Genomic DNA, 13,963 nt, shown 5'->3' with positions numbered 1-13,963 from the left:
CCATACTCCCTTTCTTACTTCCTCCTTTATTTGTACCACTATGCTCCATATCTGCCCCACTTTCTTCTCTATCACTGTCTCCTACCATCTCTAACCCAATCACACCACAGACGTGCCGAACCGCCGCAATACCGAGTAAAGTTTGATATTTTATCAACGACTGATCGCTTTCAAAACAGTCGGAAATCCCTCGCCTTGACAGAACTCACCGCTCCGGACTTCGTTTATTCAGATGTATTGTGGGAGTTGCTGTTCATGTTAAGCATAGCGGTGGTTTGTTTAAATTAATTTAGAAGAAAATAAAACTACAAACAACGACCCCTAGCGGTGACACTTGAACATTTTGATTGCGTGGCAACAGATTCTCGGCGGTCAGACACATAACCAGCAAGATGGCTGTCAGAAGGGCTGCTATACAGCTGGTTCTGATGGTTTTACTTTATTTTTCCCCCGGTGTCCAATGTTTTTTTGAACGCATCAGCTGTACCATATCTTCTGACTGCAATTGTGATTTTAAACCAAATATACGAGGTAAGAAAACGGAAGCTATGACTAAATAGCTAACCAGCTGGTGAGCTGCTCCAGTTTATTGTTTGTAAGACCCGACCCCATGGCTAGAGTTAACTAGCGAACGAACGTAGTGATATTAAATGGTTCTGTAAATGATTAGCTACACTCAGCAAAATTGTAAACCCAACATGCAACAATTTCAATGATTTAACAGAGTTAACGTTCATATAAGGAAATCAGTCAATTGAAATACATTTAGGCCCTGATCTATGGATTTCACATGACTGGGAATACAGATATGCATTTTGCCTTATGCAGCGTAATACATCTTTGCGTAGGGTTGATTGTGGCCTGTGGAATGTTGTCCCACTCCTTTTCAATGGCTGTGAAAAGTTGCAGGAACTGGAACATGACAATCCAGAGGATCCCAAACATGATCAATGGGTAACATGTCTGGTGAGTATGCAGGCCATGGAAGAACTGGGACATTTTCAAGCTTCCAGGAATTGTGTACAGATACTTGTGAAATGAGCTGTACATTATGAGATGATGGCGGCGGATGAATGGCACGCCAATTGGCCTCAGGATCTCTTCACGGTATCTCATAATGCAATTATGTTCCTTGTCTGCAGTTTATGCCTGCCCATACCATAACCCTACCACCACTGTGGGGCACTCTGTTCACAGCGTTGACATCATAAAAAAACGCTCGCCCACATGACGCCATACACGCTGCGATGAGCTTTTTGTGCATGTGGAAAATGGGATATTTAATTTCAGCTCATGAAAAATGGGACCAACACTTTACATGTTGCATTTATATTTTTGTTCAGTATAGATAACAAGTTTTGAATCTTTATAATAACATTAGCTAACAAGCTAATTATATTAGACTGTTACACGGAACCCAAACCGAGTGCGCCATCGTGCAGAAATGTATTTTGTCCCCCCACATCTATCACGACACGCAGGTTAAAATATCAAAACAAACTCTGAACCAATTACATTAATTTGGGGACAGGTCGAAAAGTATTAAACATGTATGGCAATCTAGCTTGCACATGCTAGCTAATTTGTCCTATTTAACTAGCTTGCTGTTGCTATCTAATTTGTCCTGGGATATAAACATTGAGTTGTTATTTTACCTGAAATGCACAAGGTCCTCTACTCCGACTACTAATCCACACATAAAACGGACAACCCGACTCATTTCTAGTCATCTCTCATCCTTCCAGGCTTTTTCATCTTTGAACTTATATGGTGATTGGCATCTAAACTTTCATAGTATTGTAATGACCTGACTAGATCATAAATGAACAATTGTCCAGACAGAGGCTTGAGTTTGCGAATTGACGGTTTATTAAACCAACTTTACACAGGCTACTGTTTGGGCCGTAGCACACGCCAAATAGATGACAGATAACCCACAAGCCAATCGTGACCTTCTCTTGTGAAGCCCAGTAAAGAGAGAGAGAACAAAGGCTGAACCTGGTCTTAACTTCCAATGCTCCACCCCCCTGCCCAACCCCCCTCCACGCCACTCCGCCAACCACCAGGATGCCCGGCATCAGAACATTCCAGGCATTCCCGTGATTGGCAGATAGCAGGTTGATTGACATGTCGGACCCCGCGAACACCGGGTACTGGTCAGTACAACACAACCACCTCCTAGCCTAACACATAACACACAGCTGTCTGTGCGGGTCGCTACACAGCCCCCCCACCACAAAGTCCCTCGTCCCCGAGGGAACAAACAAAGTCTCTGAAGCGACCCGGAGGTCTCCTTTGCCTGCGTGGCCGTGATGGTCGCAGAGTGCCCCTCTGGGAACCAGGGGATGAAGGCAGAGATATGGGGGACAAGGAAGCGGGAACGGGTAATACAGTCCGTGGCTCTGGGAACCACGCGGTGACACAGGGGGGGAGACAGGGGGAGTGGGCTGTCTGGAGCCTTGTCTGCGGCACCTGAGGGTGGGTGCCTGGAGAATGTCATTGCCAGAGAGGGGAATTGTGGGGGTTCCTGGGGTTTGGGGAGAAGAGGCCCCTCTGTATGGGGCTAACCTGTCCCGGTGCAGTGCCACCTTTCTCCCCTGGGAGGAAGCTGCACCCGTACACAACCTCCCCTACCCTCTCCAGGACACTGCAGGGTCCCACCCAGTGACTGTCCAACTTGGGGCATCTGCCTTTTTTCCTTAGGGGGCTGTAGACCCAGACCAGCTCCCCAGCCACAAAGTGCCTTCCCGGGTGTGCACGTCATAGTTCCTTTTCTGCCTCACACCTGCATTCACCAGCTGCTCTCTGGCGAAGGTGTGGGCTGTCTCCAGGCGGTCCTGGAGTCTCCGGGCATAGTCCGGCCCCGGAGGAACATGAGGGCTATCCAGGGGCCGACCAACGCCATCTCCGCAGGGTGCGGATCTCTCTCCCCAGCATGAGGAGAGCAGGCGTGCAGGAGGTGGAGTCTTGGACAGCGGAGCGGCATGCCATGAGGACCATAGGCAGGTGCTTGTCCCAGTCACGCTGGTGTTTGGAAGAGACGATGGCCAGCTGCTGTCCAAGCGTTTTGTTGAAGCGCTCCACAAGGCCATCACTTTGAGGATGGAGAGGAGTAGTGCGGGTCTTGTGCATACCCAGCCTCTCACACATGGTGGCGAACACACGGGACTCAAAGTTTCTGCCTTGGTCGCTGTGGATGGACTCTGCAGCTCCAAACCTGCTGAACATCCCCGCTGTCAGGGCGTCGACGATGGTCTCTGCCTCCTGGTCAGGCAGAGCATAGGCCTCGGGCCATTTTGTGAAATAGTCCATGGCCGTGAGCACCCAGCGGTTTCCACTGTCTGTGGTGGGGAACGGCCCAACTACATCCACTCCCACCCTCTCCATGGGAGCCCCCACTGGGAACTGTTGGAGCTGAGCATGAGAGCGGCCTGGGGGCCCTTTCTCGCTGTGCAGTTGTCAAAGCGGCGACAAAAGTCCTCCACATCCCTCTTGTGCTGCCCCCAGTAGAAGCCCTGACGGAGACGGCGCAGTGTTTTTGTGACCCCAAAGTGTCCAGTCCCCACCCCCATGAGTACTCTGGAGCACAGCCTCCCGCAATACTTTTGGGACCACCACCTGCCACCTCTCCTCTCCCGTAGCTGACTCCTTCCATGCCCGCTGTAGCACGCCATCAGCCAGCCGCAGTCTCTCAAACTTCGACCACAACCCTTGGTCGCGAGTGAGAGCGCTGTCACCTCTTCCCATGGTGGCCTCACCTGCGCCTCTACCCACTGTAGCACTGGCTGTAGGTCTGTGTCCCGTCCCTGCTGCTGCCGCCATTCAGCCACGTCGACAGTCTGCAGCTCACAGCAGACCGGCCCGCTCGCCCGACACACTGTGGCACAGACACCCTCCTCTGCCCGCAGCTCTCTCTCCCGTCCCTCTCTCCGTTCACAGTGGCGGCAGCCGTCTGCATTACAGGGCCGACGGGACATGGCGTCGGCGTTGGAGTGGCGTGCCCCTGCCCTGTGCACCACCGTGAAGTCATACGGCTGAAGCTCCTCCAACCAGCGTGCCACCTGCCCCTCTGGCTCTCTGAAAGACATGAGCCACTGGAGAGCAGAGTGGTCAGTCCTTACAGTAAAGGGCAGACCACCCAGGTAGTACTTGAAGTGTTTGACGGAAGCCACAACAGCCAAGAGCTCCCGCCGGGTGACACAGTAGCGGCGCTCATGTTTGTCAAATGTTTTGCTGAAGTACGCCACCACTCTCTCCCCCTCTGGCCCCACCTGGGCCAGCACCCCACCCATGCCCACATTGCTCGCGTCTGTGTCCAGGATAAAGGGCAAGGTGAGGTCAGGGGGGGCGAGCACGGGGGCCTCGATCAGTGCACGTTTGAGGGTGTTGAACGCCTCCTCACACTCCACTGTCCAAGTGAAAGCCTTGTCCTTCGGCAGCAGGCGGTTCAGTGGAGCAGCAACGCTGAGAAGCCCCGTACAAACCTCCTGTAGTACGAGGCCAGGCCCAGGAAGCTCTTCAGCTGACGCTGGTCGGTGGGGGTGGGCCAGTCTCTGACAGCCCCTACCTTGTCCTCCATGGTGCTGATCCCCTCCTTCCCCACTCGGTGGCCCAAGAAGGACACCTCTCTCCTCATGAAGTGGCACTTCTCGGGGTGGAGCTTCAGACCTGCGGCAGCCACCCTCTCCAGCACACGCCGTAGCGCCCCCAGGGCTGACTGGAAGGAGCTGCCATGGGCCAGGATGTCATCGAGGTATACCAGACACTGCTGTCGGGGATGCCATCCAGCACCCTGTCCATCAAACGCTCAAAAGTAGCTGGAGCGTTGCACAGGCCAAAGCACAGGACCTTGAACTGCCAGTGTCCTCTGTTAGTGGAGAACGCAGTTTTGGCTCTGGCCTCTGGGGAGAGGGGCACCTGCCAGTAGCCACTGCGGAGGTCTAGTGAGGAGAACCAGGAGGACCCCTAACCAGGTCCAGCGACTCATCGATACGTGGTATGGGGTATGAGTCCTTCCTGGTTACCTCATTCAGCCGCCTGTAGTCCGCACAGAACCTCAGCTTGCCCCCCTTCTTCGGAACCATGACGACTGGCGCCGCCCAGGGGCTGTCTGAGGGCTCAATGAAGTCTGCCCGCTGCATCTCCAACACAGCCTTGTCTGCCGCCTCCTGGCGTGCCAGCGGGATACGGCGGGGACGCATCTTGATGGGTCGAGCATCACCTGTGTCGATCTCATGCTGCACCAGATGAGTCTGACCCACCTCTTCCTCACTCAACGCAAAGCTGTCTCTGAATTCAAACAGCAACTGCCACAACCGTTCCTGCTGCTCGGGGTCAAGACCAACACAGTTCCTCCCCCATATCTCCCTCACTGCAGACAGTGTCCTCTCCTCTCCCATCTGGGGTAGCTGGGCTGGGGGTGCGGCCCGGGCTCACAGAGGGCTGTGTCATGGAGGTAGCTGGGGAATGTAACACACCGCCGTAGGTGACAGGGGGACTGGGGAAAAGTCACACACAGCTGTGGGGGAGGGGGCGCAGCCATGAGTCTCTGCTGCTTTAACTGTTGGAGTAAAGGGTTTGTTGGGTTGAGTGAATGTGACATTAGGGGGGGCCATGGTGACTTCCGTCCCTCCCTGGAAGCTCAGTGTGCCCCTATTTAGGTCTAACTGGCAGCCTGTGCTCCTAAGAACGTCCAACCCCAGGATACAAGGGTCCTGCACAGCCGCCACCCACACAGGATGACGCACAGTCCTGCCCCCTACTGTCAGAGTCATTATTCCCTTCCCTTTCATGGGTGCCAGCTCACCTGTGACTGTGCGGAGCTGCACAGTTGTAGGCTCACACTGAGTCCAACCTGGCACAATATCTGGCCTCACCAGGGTTACTGTGGACCCAGTGTCCACCAGGGCGGAGCAGGGCACCCCCTCCACAGTGACAGGGACAAGACAAAAGTCCCCAACACAGGTCCGGCCCACCACAACAACAGGCTCCATCCGCTTGCCCTCGTCTGCTTCTGGGGAAGTGGAGCCTTGCTTCCCGTCTGTGCCGGTGGGCTCCTCCTGAAGATGATGGTGGTTGGGATAGAAAGCCAGGGGTCCGCACTACCCGGTCTATGCGGACCCCGAGCCGTTTCCCTGAGCTCTGGGGGACATGGGGCAATCTCGGCGCAGATGGCCTGGCTGGCCACAACCCCAGCAGACCCTGGGACCAGGGCTTGTGTTTCGTGCCGCCTGTAGCGACACAGCCCGAATGAGTTTTGTCATTTCGGCCACCCAAGCAGGCTTTTCCGGCTCCGGGCTGCTCTGCCCCCCAGCTCGCACAGAGGGTGTGTCTCCCTGCACCCCCACCAAAGCCCCAGCTGAAGCCCCAGCCCACACCAGCTCCCTCTCCAAAGCCATCTCCAAGGCTGTCTGCAATGACTCAGGATGAGCCAGCTGGGTCTGTATGCGCAGCTCTGTAGGAGAGAGCGCCTGTATGAACTGGTCCCGTGCTAGCTCGCTCTGCACGGAGGGGGGCATGTGAGCATATGCCCGCCGAGAGAGGCTCTCAATGTCATTAGCTAGCACCCGTAGAGGCTCTCCAGGCTGCCTGCGTCTATTACTCAGTTCGGAGCGCAGTAGCCCCGGCTGTACACACTGTCCATAGCGCCTCCTCAGTGCTCCCACTAAAGCACCATAATCATGCCTGTCCTCGGGGCTATTCAATATCAAACAGGCCAGAGCTTCATCCGTGAGGCATAAAGCCAACTGCAGTGCCCTTTCTTCATCCGACCACCCCCTAAAATGAGCTAACAGTTCAAACTGAGCATGAAAAGCTTCCCAATCCGCCTTACCGGAATACTTCGGGGTCTTAACAGATACGGACACAGCCGGGAACTGGCTGCCGCCATGTTTGTTTACATCCTGAGCCCCAGATTCCTCGTCACGCCGTGTCGACGTCGCCACTTCGGTCCGCCCACCAGAATCCGCGCGAAATACAGTCGACGAAGCACTCATGCCCGCTTCAGCCGCCATCGCTCTAACGTCCTCCCTCAAGCGGCCTCTGCGCTCCGACGCCCTGGCGATCTCCTCAGACAGAACCCCCGACGTCCATTCACACGCACCTCCTTGGCCATAATCGTCCCCTACCTCCACCTTCACTTTCGGATTCCCTCGAAGCATTTTCAATCCCCGTTCTCACCTACGGTAGCTAGCCACATAAGTCAGCTAGCTAGCTGGCTAACTTGTATCAACGTTTTTACTTCTGACACCAATGTAATGACCTGACTAGATCATAAATGAACAATTGTCCAGACAGAGGCTTGAGTTTGCGAATTGACGGTTTATTAAACCAACTTTACACAGGCTACTGTTTGGGCCGTAGCACACGCCAAATAGATGACAGATAACCCACAAGCCAATCGTGACCTTCTCTTGTGAAGCCCAGTAAGAGAGAGAGAACAAAGGCTGAACCTGGTCTTAACTTCCAATGCTCCACCCCCCTGCCCAACCCCCCTCCACGCCACTCCGCCAACCACCAGGATGCCCGGCATCAGAACATTCCAGGCATTCCCGTGATTGGCAGATAGCAGGTTGATTGACATGTCGGACCCTGCGAACACCGGGTACTGGTCAGTACAACACAACCACCTCCTAGCCTAACACATAACACACAGCTGTCTGTGCGGGTCGCTACAGTATTACCACGACCGTCAAAACAGTTTGTCTTTCAATCACCCACGTGGGTATAACCAATGAGGAGATGGCACGTGGGTATCTGCTTCTATAAACCAATGACGAGATGGGAGAGGCAGGATTTGCAGCCCTTGGCAACGCAGACACTCGTTGGCGCAATAATTGAATAACATGGATTTCTAAATATATTTTGCAAAGCACATGACGTGTCTGGTCTGATCAGCATAGGCTAGTTAGCGTTGGTTCATTGCGCGACAACAATGAGTTTCTTCTGCGCTGTGTCACTTTAAGTGTATAATTTTTGGGGCGGCAGGGTAGCCTAGTGGTTAGAGCGTTGGACAAGTAACCGAAAGGTTGCAAGTTCAAACCCCCGAGCTGACAAGGTACAAATCTGTAGTTCTGCCCCTGGACAGGCAGTTAACCCACTGTTCCTAGGCTGTCATTGAAAATAAGAATTTGTTCTTAACTGACTTGCCTAGTTAAATAAAGGTCAAATAAAACATTTTTGGTAAGTTCTGAAACTTAACAAAATTGGGGAAACAAATCCTCTAGCTATGAAAGATTACTTGGCAAGTGAGAGCGCAGAGGCAACCTGTTATTGTCGTGCGATGGATCAGAGCAAGCTAGCTTGCCAGCTGTCTTAGATGTTTCTTGTTAGCTAGCTAGCTTACAAACAGACTACACTCACAGATGAAAGGGGAAGGAAACCTTTCAAAGGGGTTATTATCTTCGCTTGACTGTTCCCTCACATATCTGTGCATGCCAAGTGTTTTGTTTTGTAGACCTGCTGTCATACTGAAATCATGGCAAGTTTGTTGGTCTTGATCTAACTACATTTTGTTAGTCCAACACCTTGATCTCTGCAAATCTATCTTCCCAGGCTTGGAATGGGATCTGTATAAGAATCTCTACGGACAGCATCTGGCCCAGGACACGGTGTCAGAGGAGGTGGCAAACTTCCTTCAGAAGGAGAGTCCAGACCGGCCCCTCGTCCTGTCCTTCCATGGGGGGTCAGGGACGGGCAAGACTCTGGTCAGCTCCATGTTGGGGAGACACCTGTATGGCACGGCTATGGGCAGCCCCTACATCCATCAGTTTGTGCCAACACTACACTTCTCCTCGCCTGACCGCGTCCAACAGTACAGGGTAGCGCATCTCTCCCAACTTGGGCCACAGAGTATCATGAACTGCTTAGTGCTCACACATACACACCTTTGCAATGCCTACCGTTTGAGACAGTACTATTCCCCTACAATCAGCTTGATGTGCACTTGTCAAGTCACAGCTTTATGTTATAACCACAACCTTTCCTGCATTTTGTATGTCTGAGCCATTCATTACCTTGTGAAACAACATTATTTTCATGCATTGCTAAGTGGTTCTGACCCCCACTCTTTTGTCCCTATTGTCCCTTAGCTGGAGCTGAAGGACTGGGTGCAGGGGAATTTGACGGCCTGTGCCCGCTCTATATTCATCTTTGATGAGATGGAGAACATGCCCCCGGGGGTCATCGACGTCCTGAAGCCCTTCCTCGGGCCCTCACACACCGTGTTCGGCACCAACTACCGCAAGGCCATCTACATCTTCATCAGGTAGCAGTAGGCTGATGTAGATGGCCTTGTGGTAGTTGACTGAATTTCTATCTCACGGTTACTGTAAATATCCTACGTTTGAAGGTTTGGATGTTGAACTATCATTGTGCTTTTTAGTAGATCGATCCCCTGTAGAGTTCCTGTATTCCTAGCCATTGTCCAGGGAATTTGACAATACTACTGCAGTTCAGTCTAGAAGTGTTCATTTAGTGCCCTGATTCTGTGAGAGGTCTGGTTATTGCTCTAACAACAGGAGCATATCATGTAGGTTGTAGAAATCATTTGTATCACAAAGCCCCTGTTATGAGTTAGCGTTCACTGTCATTTGGTTCTGAAATAGAAGTGCTTATAAGCTGGACTTCAATGTGTGTGTGTGTCTCACCTCATCAGAATCACTTGCCCCATCCATTAGGACTTGCCTGCTATTTGCCGGTGGATACCGCTAAGCAATTTGTCTGTTTGTATTGTGATGAAAGTTTGACTGACTGGCTGTATTTTGTGGCTGCAGCACCATTGGGGAGGAGGTGATTCACCGAATGGCCCTGGAGACCCGGCAGGCTGGCAAGGAGAGAGAGGAGATCAGGCTGGTGGATCTGGAGGACGCAATCTCACAGGCAGTGTTCAATAACAGCAGAAGTAAGAGCCTAATTGACTTATCAATCAACAGCCCCATTCATTTAGAATACAACTGTCCTACAGTTTTATGTTATTATGTTCTAACAGTTCTGAACAGCCCTGTCTTTCTCCCCCCAGGTGGATTCTTCCATTCCAGCATCATCCAGGAGAAGCTGTTGACCAGCTTTGTGCCCTTCCTGCCCCTGGGCAGACGCCATGTGGAGCGCTGTGCCCGCAGAGAGCTCTGCCAACGGGGTGAGTGCCAGCGCACCGATGTGGTGGAGGCAGTAGGGGGAGCCGTTGTCTACATGCCCGAGCAGGGACAACACTTCTCCAGCAAGGGCTGTAAATCTGTGCCGGCCAAAGTCAACCTCTTCCTATGAGTTAAGGTGAAAGCCTTTTTTAATTGTTAGAATTGTTCCCAGAGCCTCAAACTGATTAGGGTGGATATTATCAGACGGTGAACTGAACTGTTTCTCAATGAAGATCATCTATATATCCACACTACAAACAGGAGAAGATTGATTGTATTCAAAGAGGCATGTAGACGTTTGAGGTGGTCTGCACACACAAGGTCAGAGCTGCAAAGGCAGAAGCAGTAACATTGATCACATTTTTACTGTGAATCTCTAGTGATGTATCCCCCGGCCCGGATTCAGTTCAGAAACCGTAGGAGAGATATTCTGCAGTGTCTGGAACCCAGAGCCAGCCTCTACCTCCAATCCAACAACCTTTCCTTTAAACAGAAATGTGCATCATTGAAGTTCTGTGTAGTGTGGCCGTAGAGGAATGCATCATGGTTTCACAATGTTCATTATTACTACTAGCTAAACCTGGTTGAAAGGAGACGGGTCACTAAATATTGTCAAAATGAACCAGTGATCTGTGACTTCATTCAGGGATGTGTTCTTCCTCTAATAGGAATAGACCCTTCCAGGGAAGTATAACGCTGACCAAAAGGCAGGCCATATTCTAAGGGGAAAGTAAGAGGTAATGTTAAGGGGTAGTTTGGGATTTTGGTAATCAGGCCCATTATCTACAGTCAGATGAATTTGTGGATATGTTAGCATTGCATTGTGTCATATATCCTTGTCTACCTGGTTTTGTTCAATTGAAACAATCTGTCATTACTTGAAAGTTGAATGATCAAGCGTTATCATGGTGGGATGACCAGGCAACTAGGAGCAGAGCAAGTGTGCTCCTCTTGCCACTAAGTGGCAGTAAAGGCTCTTTTGATAGCCAAGGAGACCGAATTGAACCATCTCAAGAGTTTTTCATTGAAGATTATTCTTTTAATCACTGTTTTTAAGAATATTTGTCAAATTATTTGTTGATGAAAAGAGAAACAAGGAATAATTGAGAAATGTTGGTTTGAAATTATAATATATATATTGTATGGATGATGCCCTAGAAGTTCAATTTACGATGAAATAGCCTGAATAATATTTTGAATACTTAGGCATTCTTTGAATTAGGACATACAGAAAAACAATGTGTTTACTTTTTACATTTTTGTTTGGTGCATTTTGATATGCTTCATATGCTGTTGAAAAATGCATATGCTTTTAATTTTACTGATACATGGTGACAAACTGTAAATCTAAATATGTGTTACTTACTTTACAGACTAGTTTTGGACAGAGGGAGTCTGTTCTTTCATAGTAGTCTCTGAACAGCAGGCTGTGTAGGTTGTCAATAATTGTTTGCTGGTGGAAGTGGGATAATCAAAGGGTTGCCTTCTTTATACTTGAACTAATGTTTATATAATTTGCACTATTAAGAACAGAACAGAAAATATCTTATTACCTTCGCTTGTCTGTATATTTATTAGGAAATGTAATTGTTTAAAAAAAAATGTTTTAGTTTGTTTTAAGGTTCCACCAAAATCAGTTATCAAAGTTAATAGGCTTGGTTTCTTTATCAGTTATTTTGCTTTAAGGCAATTGAAACTTTCATCAAGTTTTATAGGAATCTATATAGTGTTGTCCCTTAATGCCTCCAGAGAAAGCTTTACACCACTAACAGATTGAAGTAGTTAGGTGGTGACTAACCCACGTTTTGTCCGTATCTGGATATTTGTGTCAAACATGTTTTTGATAAAGATGCTGTTTGTCTAATCCTACAGTGGACGGACAATGTGCTCCTGACTGAAACTAAACGCGTCCAGAAGTGTGAAAAGGCAGACCAGAAAGCAAGCGTTGACAAAGACCGATTTGTGGTCGAAACGTGTCTGATTTTTCATAAATAAAAGAGCACCTATACATTAGAGAACTTTTGTTTCGGCCTTTTTGGGAGATGCCCTCACCTTTTCTTTTTGGGAATATCCAGAACTGCATTTGAACAAAATTGTCCATTGTCTTGTCAGTCTCACCTTTGTCTCATATGTATTTATAAGTTGTTACCCCTCAATTTTAATTCCAGTAACCCTGACTCTGGCTATACCAACTTTTAGCTGAAAGATTAGTGCTTTCTCAAAGTATTCACACCCCTTGACTTTTTACACATTTTGTTGTTACAAAGTGGGATTAAAATGTATTTAATTGTTTTTTTTTGTCAAAGTTTTACACAAAAGAATCTAATATCAAAGTGGAGGAGAAAATCTAACATTTTGTAGAACAAAATAATGAAAAATGAAACTCTAATATATCTTGATTATATAAGTATTCAACCCCCTGAGTCAATACATATTAGAAACACCTTTGTCAGCAATTTACAGCTGTTAGTCTTTATGGTTCCGTGTCTATTAGCTTTGCACACCTGGATTGTACAATATTCTTCAAGCGTGGTCAAGTTTGTTGTTGATTGCTAGACAGCCATTTTCAAGTCTTGCCATAGATTTTGAAGCCAATTTAAGTCTGTAACTAGGCCACTCAGGAACATTCAATGTCGTCTTGGTAAGCAACTCCAGTGTATATTTGGCCTCGTGTTTTAGGTTATTGACTTGCTCAAAGGTGAATTTGTCTCAGTGTCTGTTGGAAAGTAGACTGAACCAGGTTTTTTGTGTGCTTAGCTCTATTCCATTTATTTTTATCATAAAACAACTCACTAGTCCTTGCCGATGACCAGCATACCCATAACATGATGCAGCGACCACCATGCTTGAAAATATGAAGTGGTAATCAGTGATGTTGAATTTGCCCCAAACAACGCTTTGCATTAATTTACTGCAAACAGTTACTGCATGTTTTGGAAACATTTTTTATTCTTTAGTCTTCCTTTTTCACACTGTCAATTGGGTTAGTATTGTGGAGTAACTTCAATGTTTTACTACTCCCTTCACAGAATAGCGCAAACTGGCTCTAACCAGAATAGAAATAGTGGGATGCCCCAGTGCACAACTGAGCAAGAGGACAAGTACATTAGAGTGTCTCGTTTGAGAAACAGACACCTTACAAGTCCTCAACTGGCAGCTTCATTAAATAGTGCCCACAAAACACCAGCCTCAAAGTCAACAGTGAAGAGGCGACTCCAGGATGCTGGCTTTCTAGGCAGAGTTCCTCTGTCCAGTGTCTGTGTTCTTTTGTCCATCCAGTCTCTGTATTCTTTTACCAGTCTTTTTCTTTGCAACTCTGCCTAGAAGGCCAGCGTCTTGGAGTCGCCTCTTCACTGTTGATGTTGAGACTGGTGTTTAGTGGGTACTATTTAATGAAGCTACCAGTTGAGGACTTGAGGCATCTGTTTCTTAATAGTTTCTCCACAGGAGATGAACAGGTGTCAGAGGTTCTGTTGGTGTTTACGTTGTGTGTGCGTTCATGGCTGTGAATGAGAGATGCCATAGAAGAGATATAAGCACTGCCACTAGACTTACCTATAGTTTGTCTTGTCGAGCACAACTCTTCTCCACTAAGACCAACAACTTGTGTACTCGCAACATTTCGAGACCCTTGTCTTAAGACTTTTCAGACTTCCTCACATATATGCCACTTCTCTCCATCCAGCCCTACTGTGATGACTTCATTACCCCCCTCCCCACTCTGTCAGTGAGGAAGATTAGGGGCCTAAAGGGTCACTGTTCTGAGTGGCCTCTTCACCCAAGCTGAAGTAAAGGACAGGGTTTTCTGTATCGCCATTCCTGGCCGTCCC

At 48.9% G+C, this 13,963-nt stretch overlaps 1 protein-coding gene across 3 annotated transcripts; it reads left to right on the top strand.

Annotated features, from left to right (window-relative positions):
• Positions 1-344: 344 nt before the first annotated feature.
• tor2a (torsin family 2, member A) lies at positions 345-12,425 on the top strand. Of its 3 annotated transcripts, none has more exons than XM_029637457.2 (6): positions 345-531; positions 8,554-8,819; positions 9,090-9,265; positions 9,774-9,901; positions 10,019-10,135; positions 12,006-12,425. In XM_029637457.2, the coding sequence occupies exons 1-6, from the start codon at positions 393-395 to the stop codon at positions 12,029-12,031; spliced, it is 852 nt and encodes a 283-aa protein (XP_029493317.1). In that variant the 5' UTR covers positions 345-392; the 3' UTR covers positions 12,032-12,425. The 3 variants fall into 3 exon arrangements, with proteins under 3 accessions (XP_029493317.1, XP_029493315.1, XP_064867553.1); XM_029637455.1 differs by having other exon boundaries at positions 10,019-10,269; XM_065011481.1 differs by having other exon boundaries at positions 346-531; positions 10,019-12,425.
• Positions 12,426-13,963: the final 1,538 nt, after the last annotated feature.

This window comes from Oncorhynchus nerka, linkage group LG27 (genome assembly GCF_034236695.1).
Source record: "Oncorhynchus nerka isolate Pitt River linkage group LG27, Oner_Uvic_2.0, whole genome shotgun sequence".
Classification (NCBI taxonomy): domain Eukaryota; kingdom Metazoa; phylum Chordata; class Actinopteri; order Salmoniformes; family Salmonidae; genus Oncorhynchus; species Oncorhynchus nerka.
Note: the sequence above shows the minus strand (reverse complement) of the source record. Positions and strands in the feature narration are given on the sequence as shown.

Coding starts and splice junctions, on each gene's coding strand:
- tor2a (XM_029637455.1), top strand. CDS start 393: ATGGCTGTCAGAAGGGCTGCTATACAGCTGGTTCTGATGGTTTTACTT. Junction 8,820..9,089: donor ACCGCGTCCAACAGTACAGG/GTAGCGCATCTC, acceptor ATTGTCCCTTAG/CTGGAGCTGAAGGACTGGGT. Junction 9,902..10,018: donor AGTGTTCAATAACAGCAGAA/GTAAGAGCCTAA, acceptor TTCTCCCCCCAG/GTGGATTCTTCCATTCCAGC.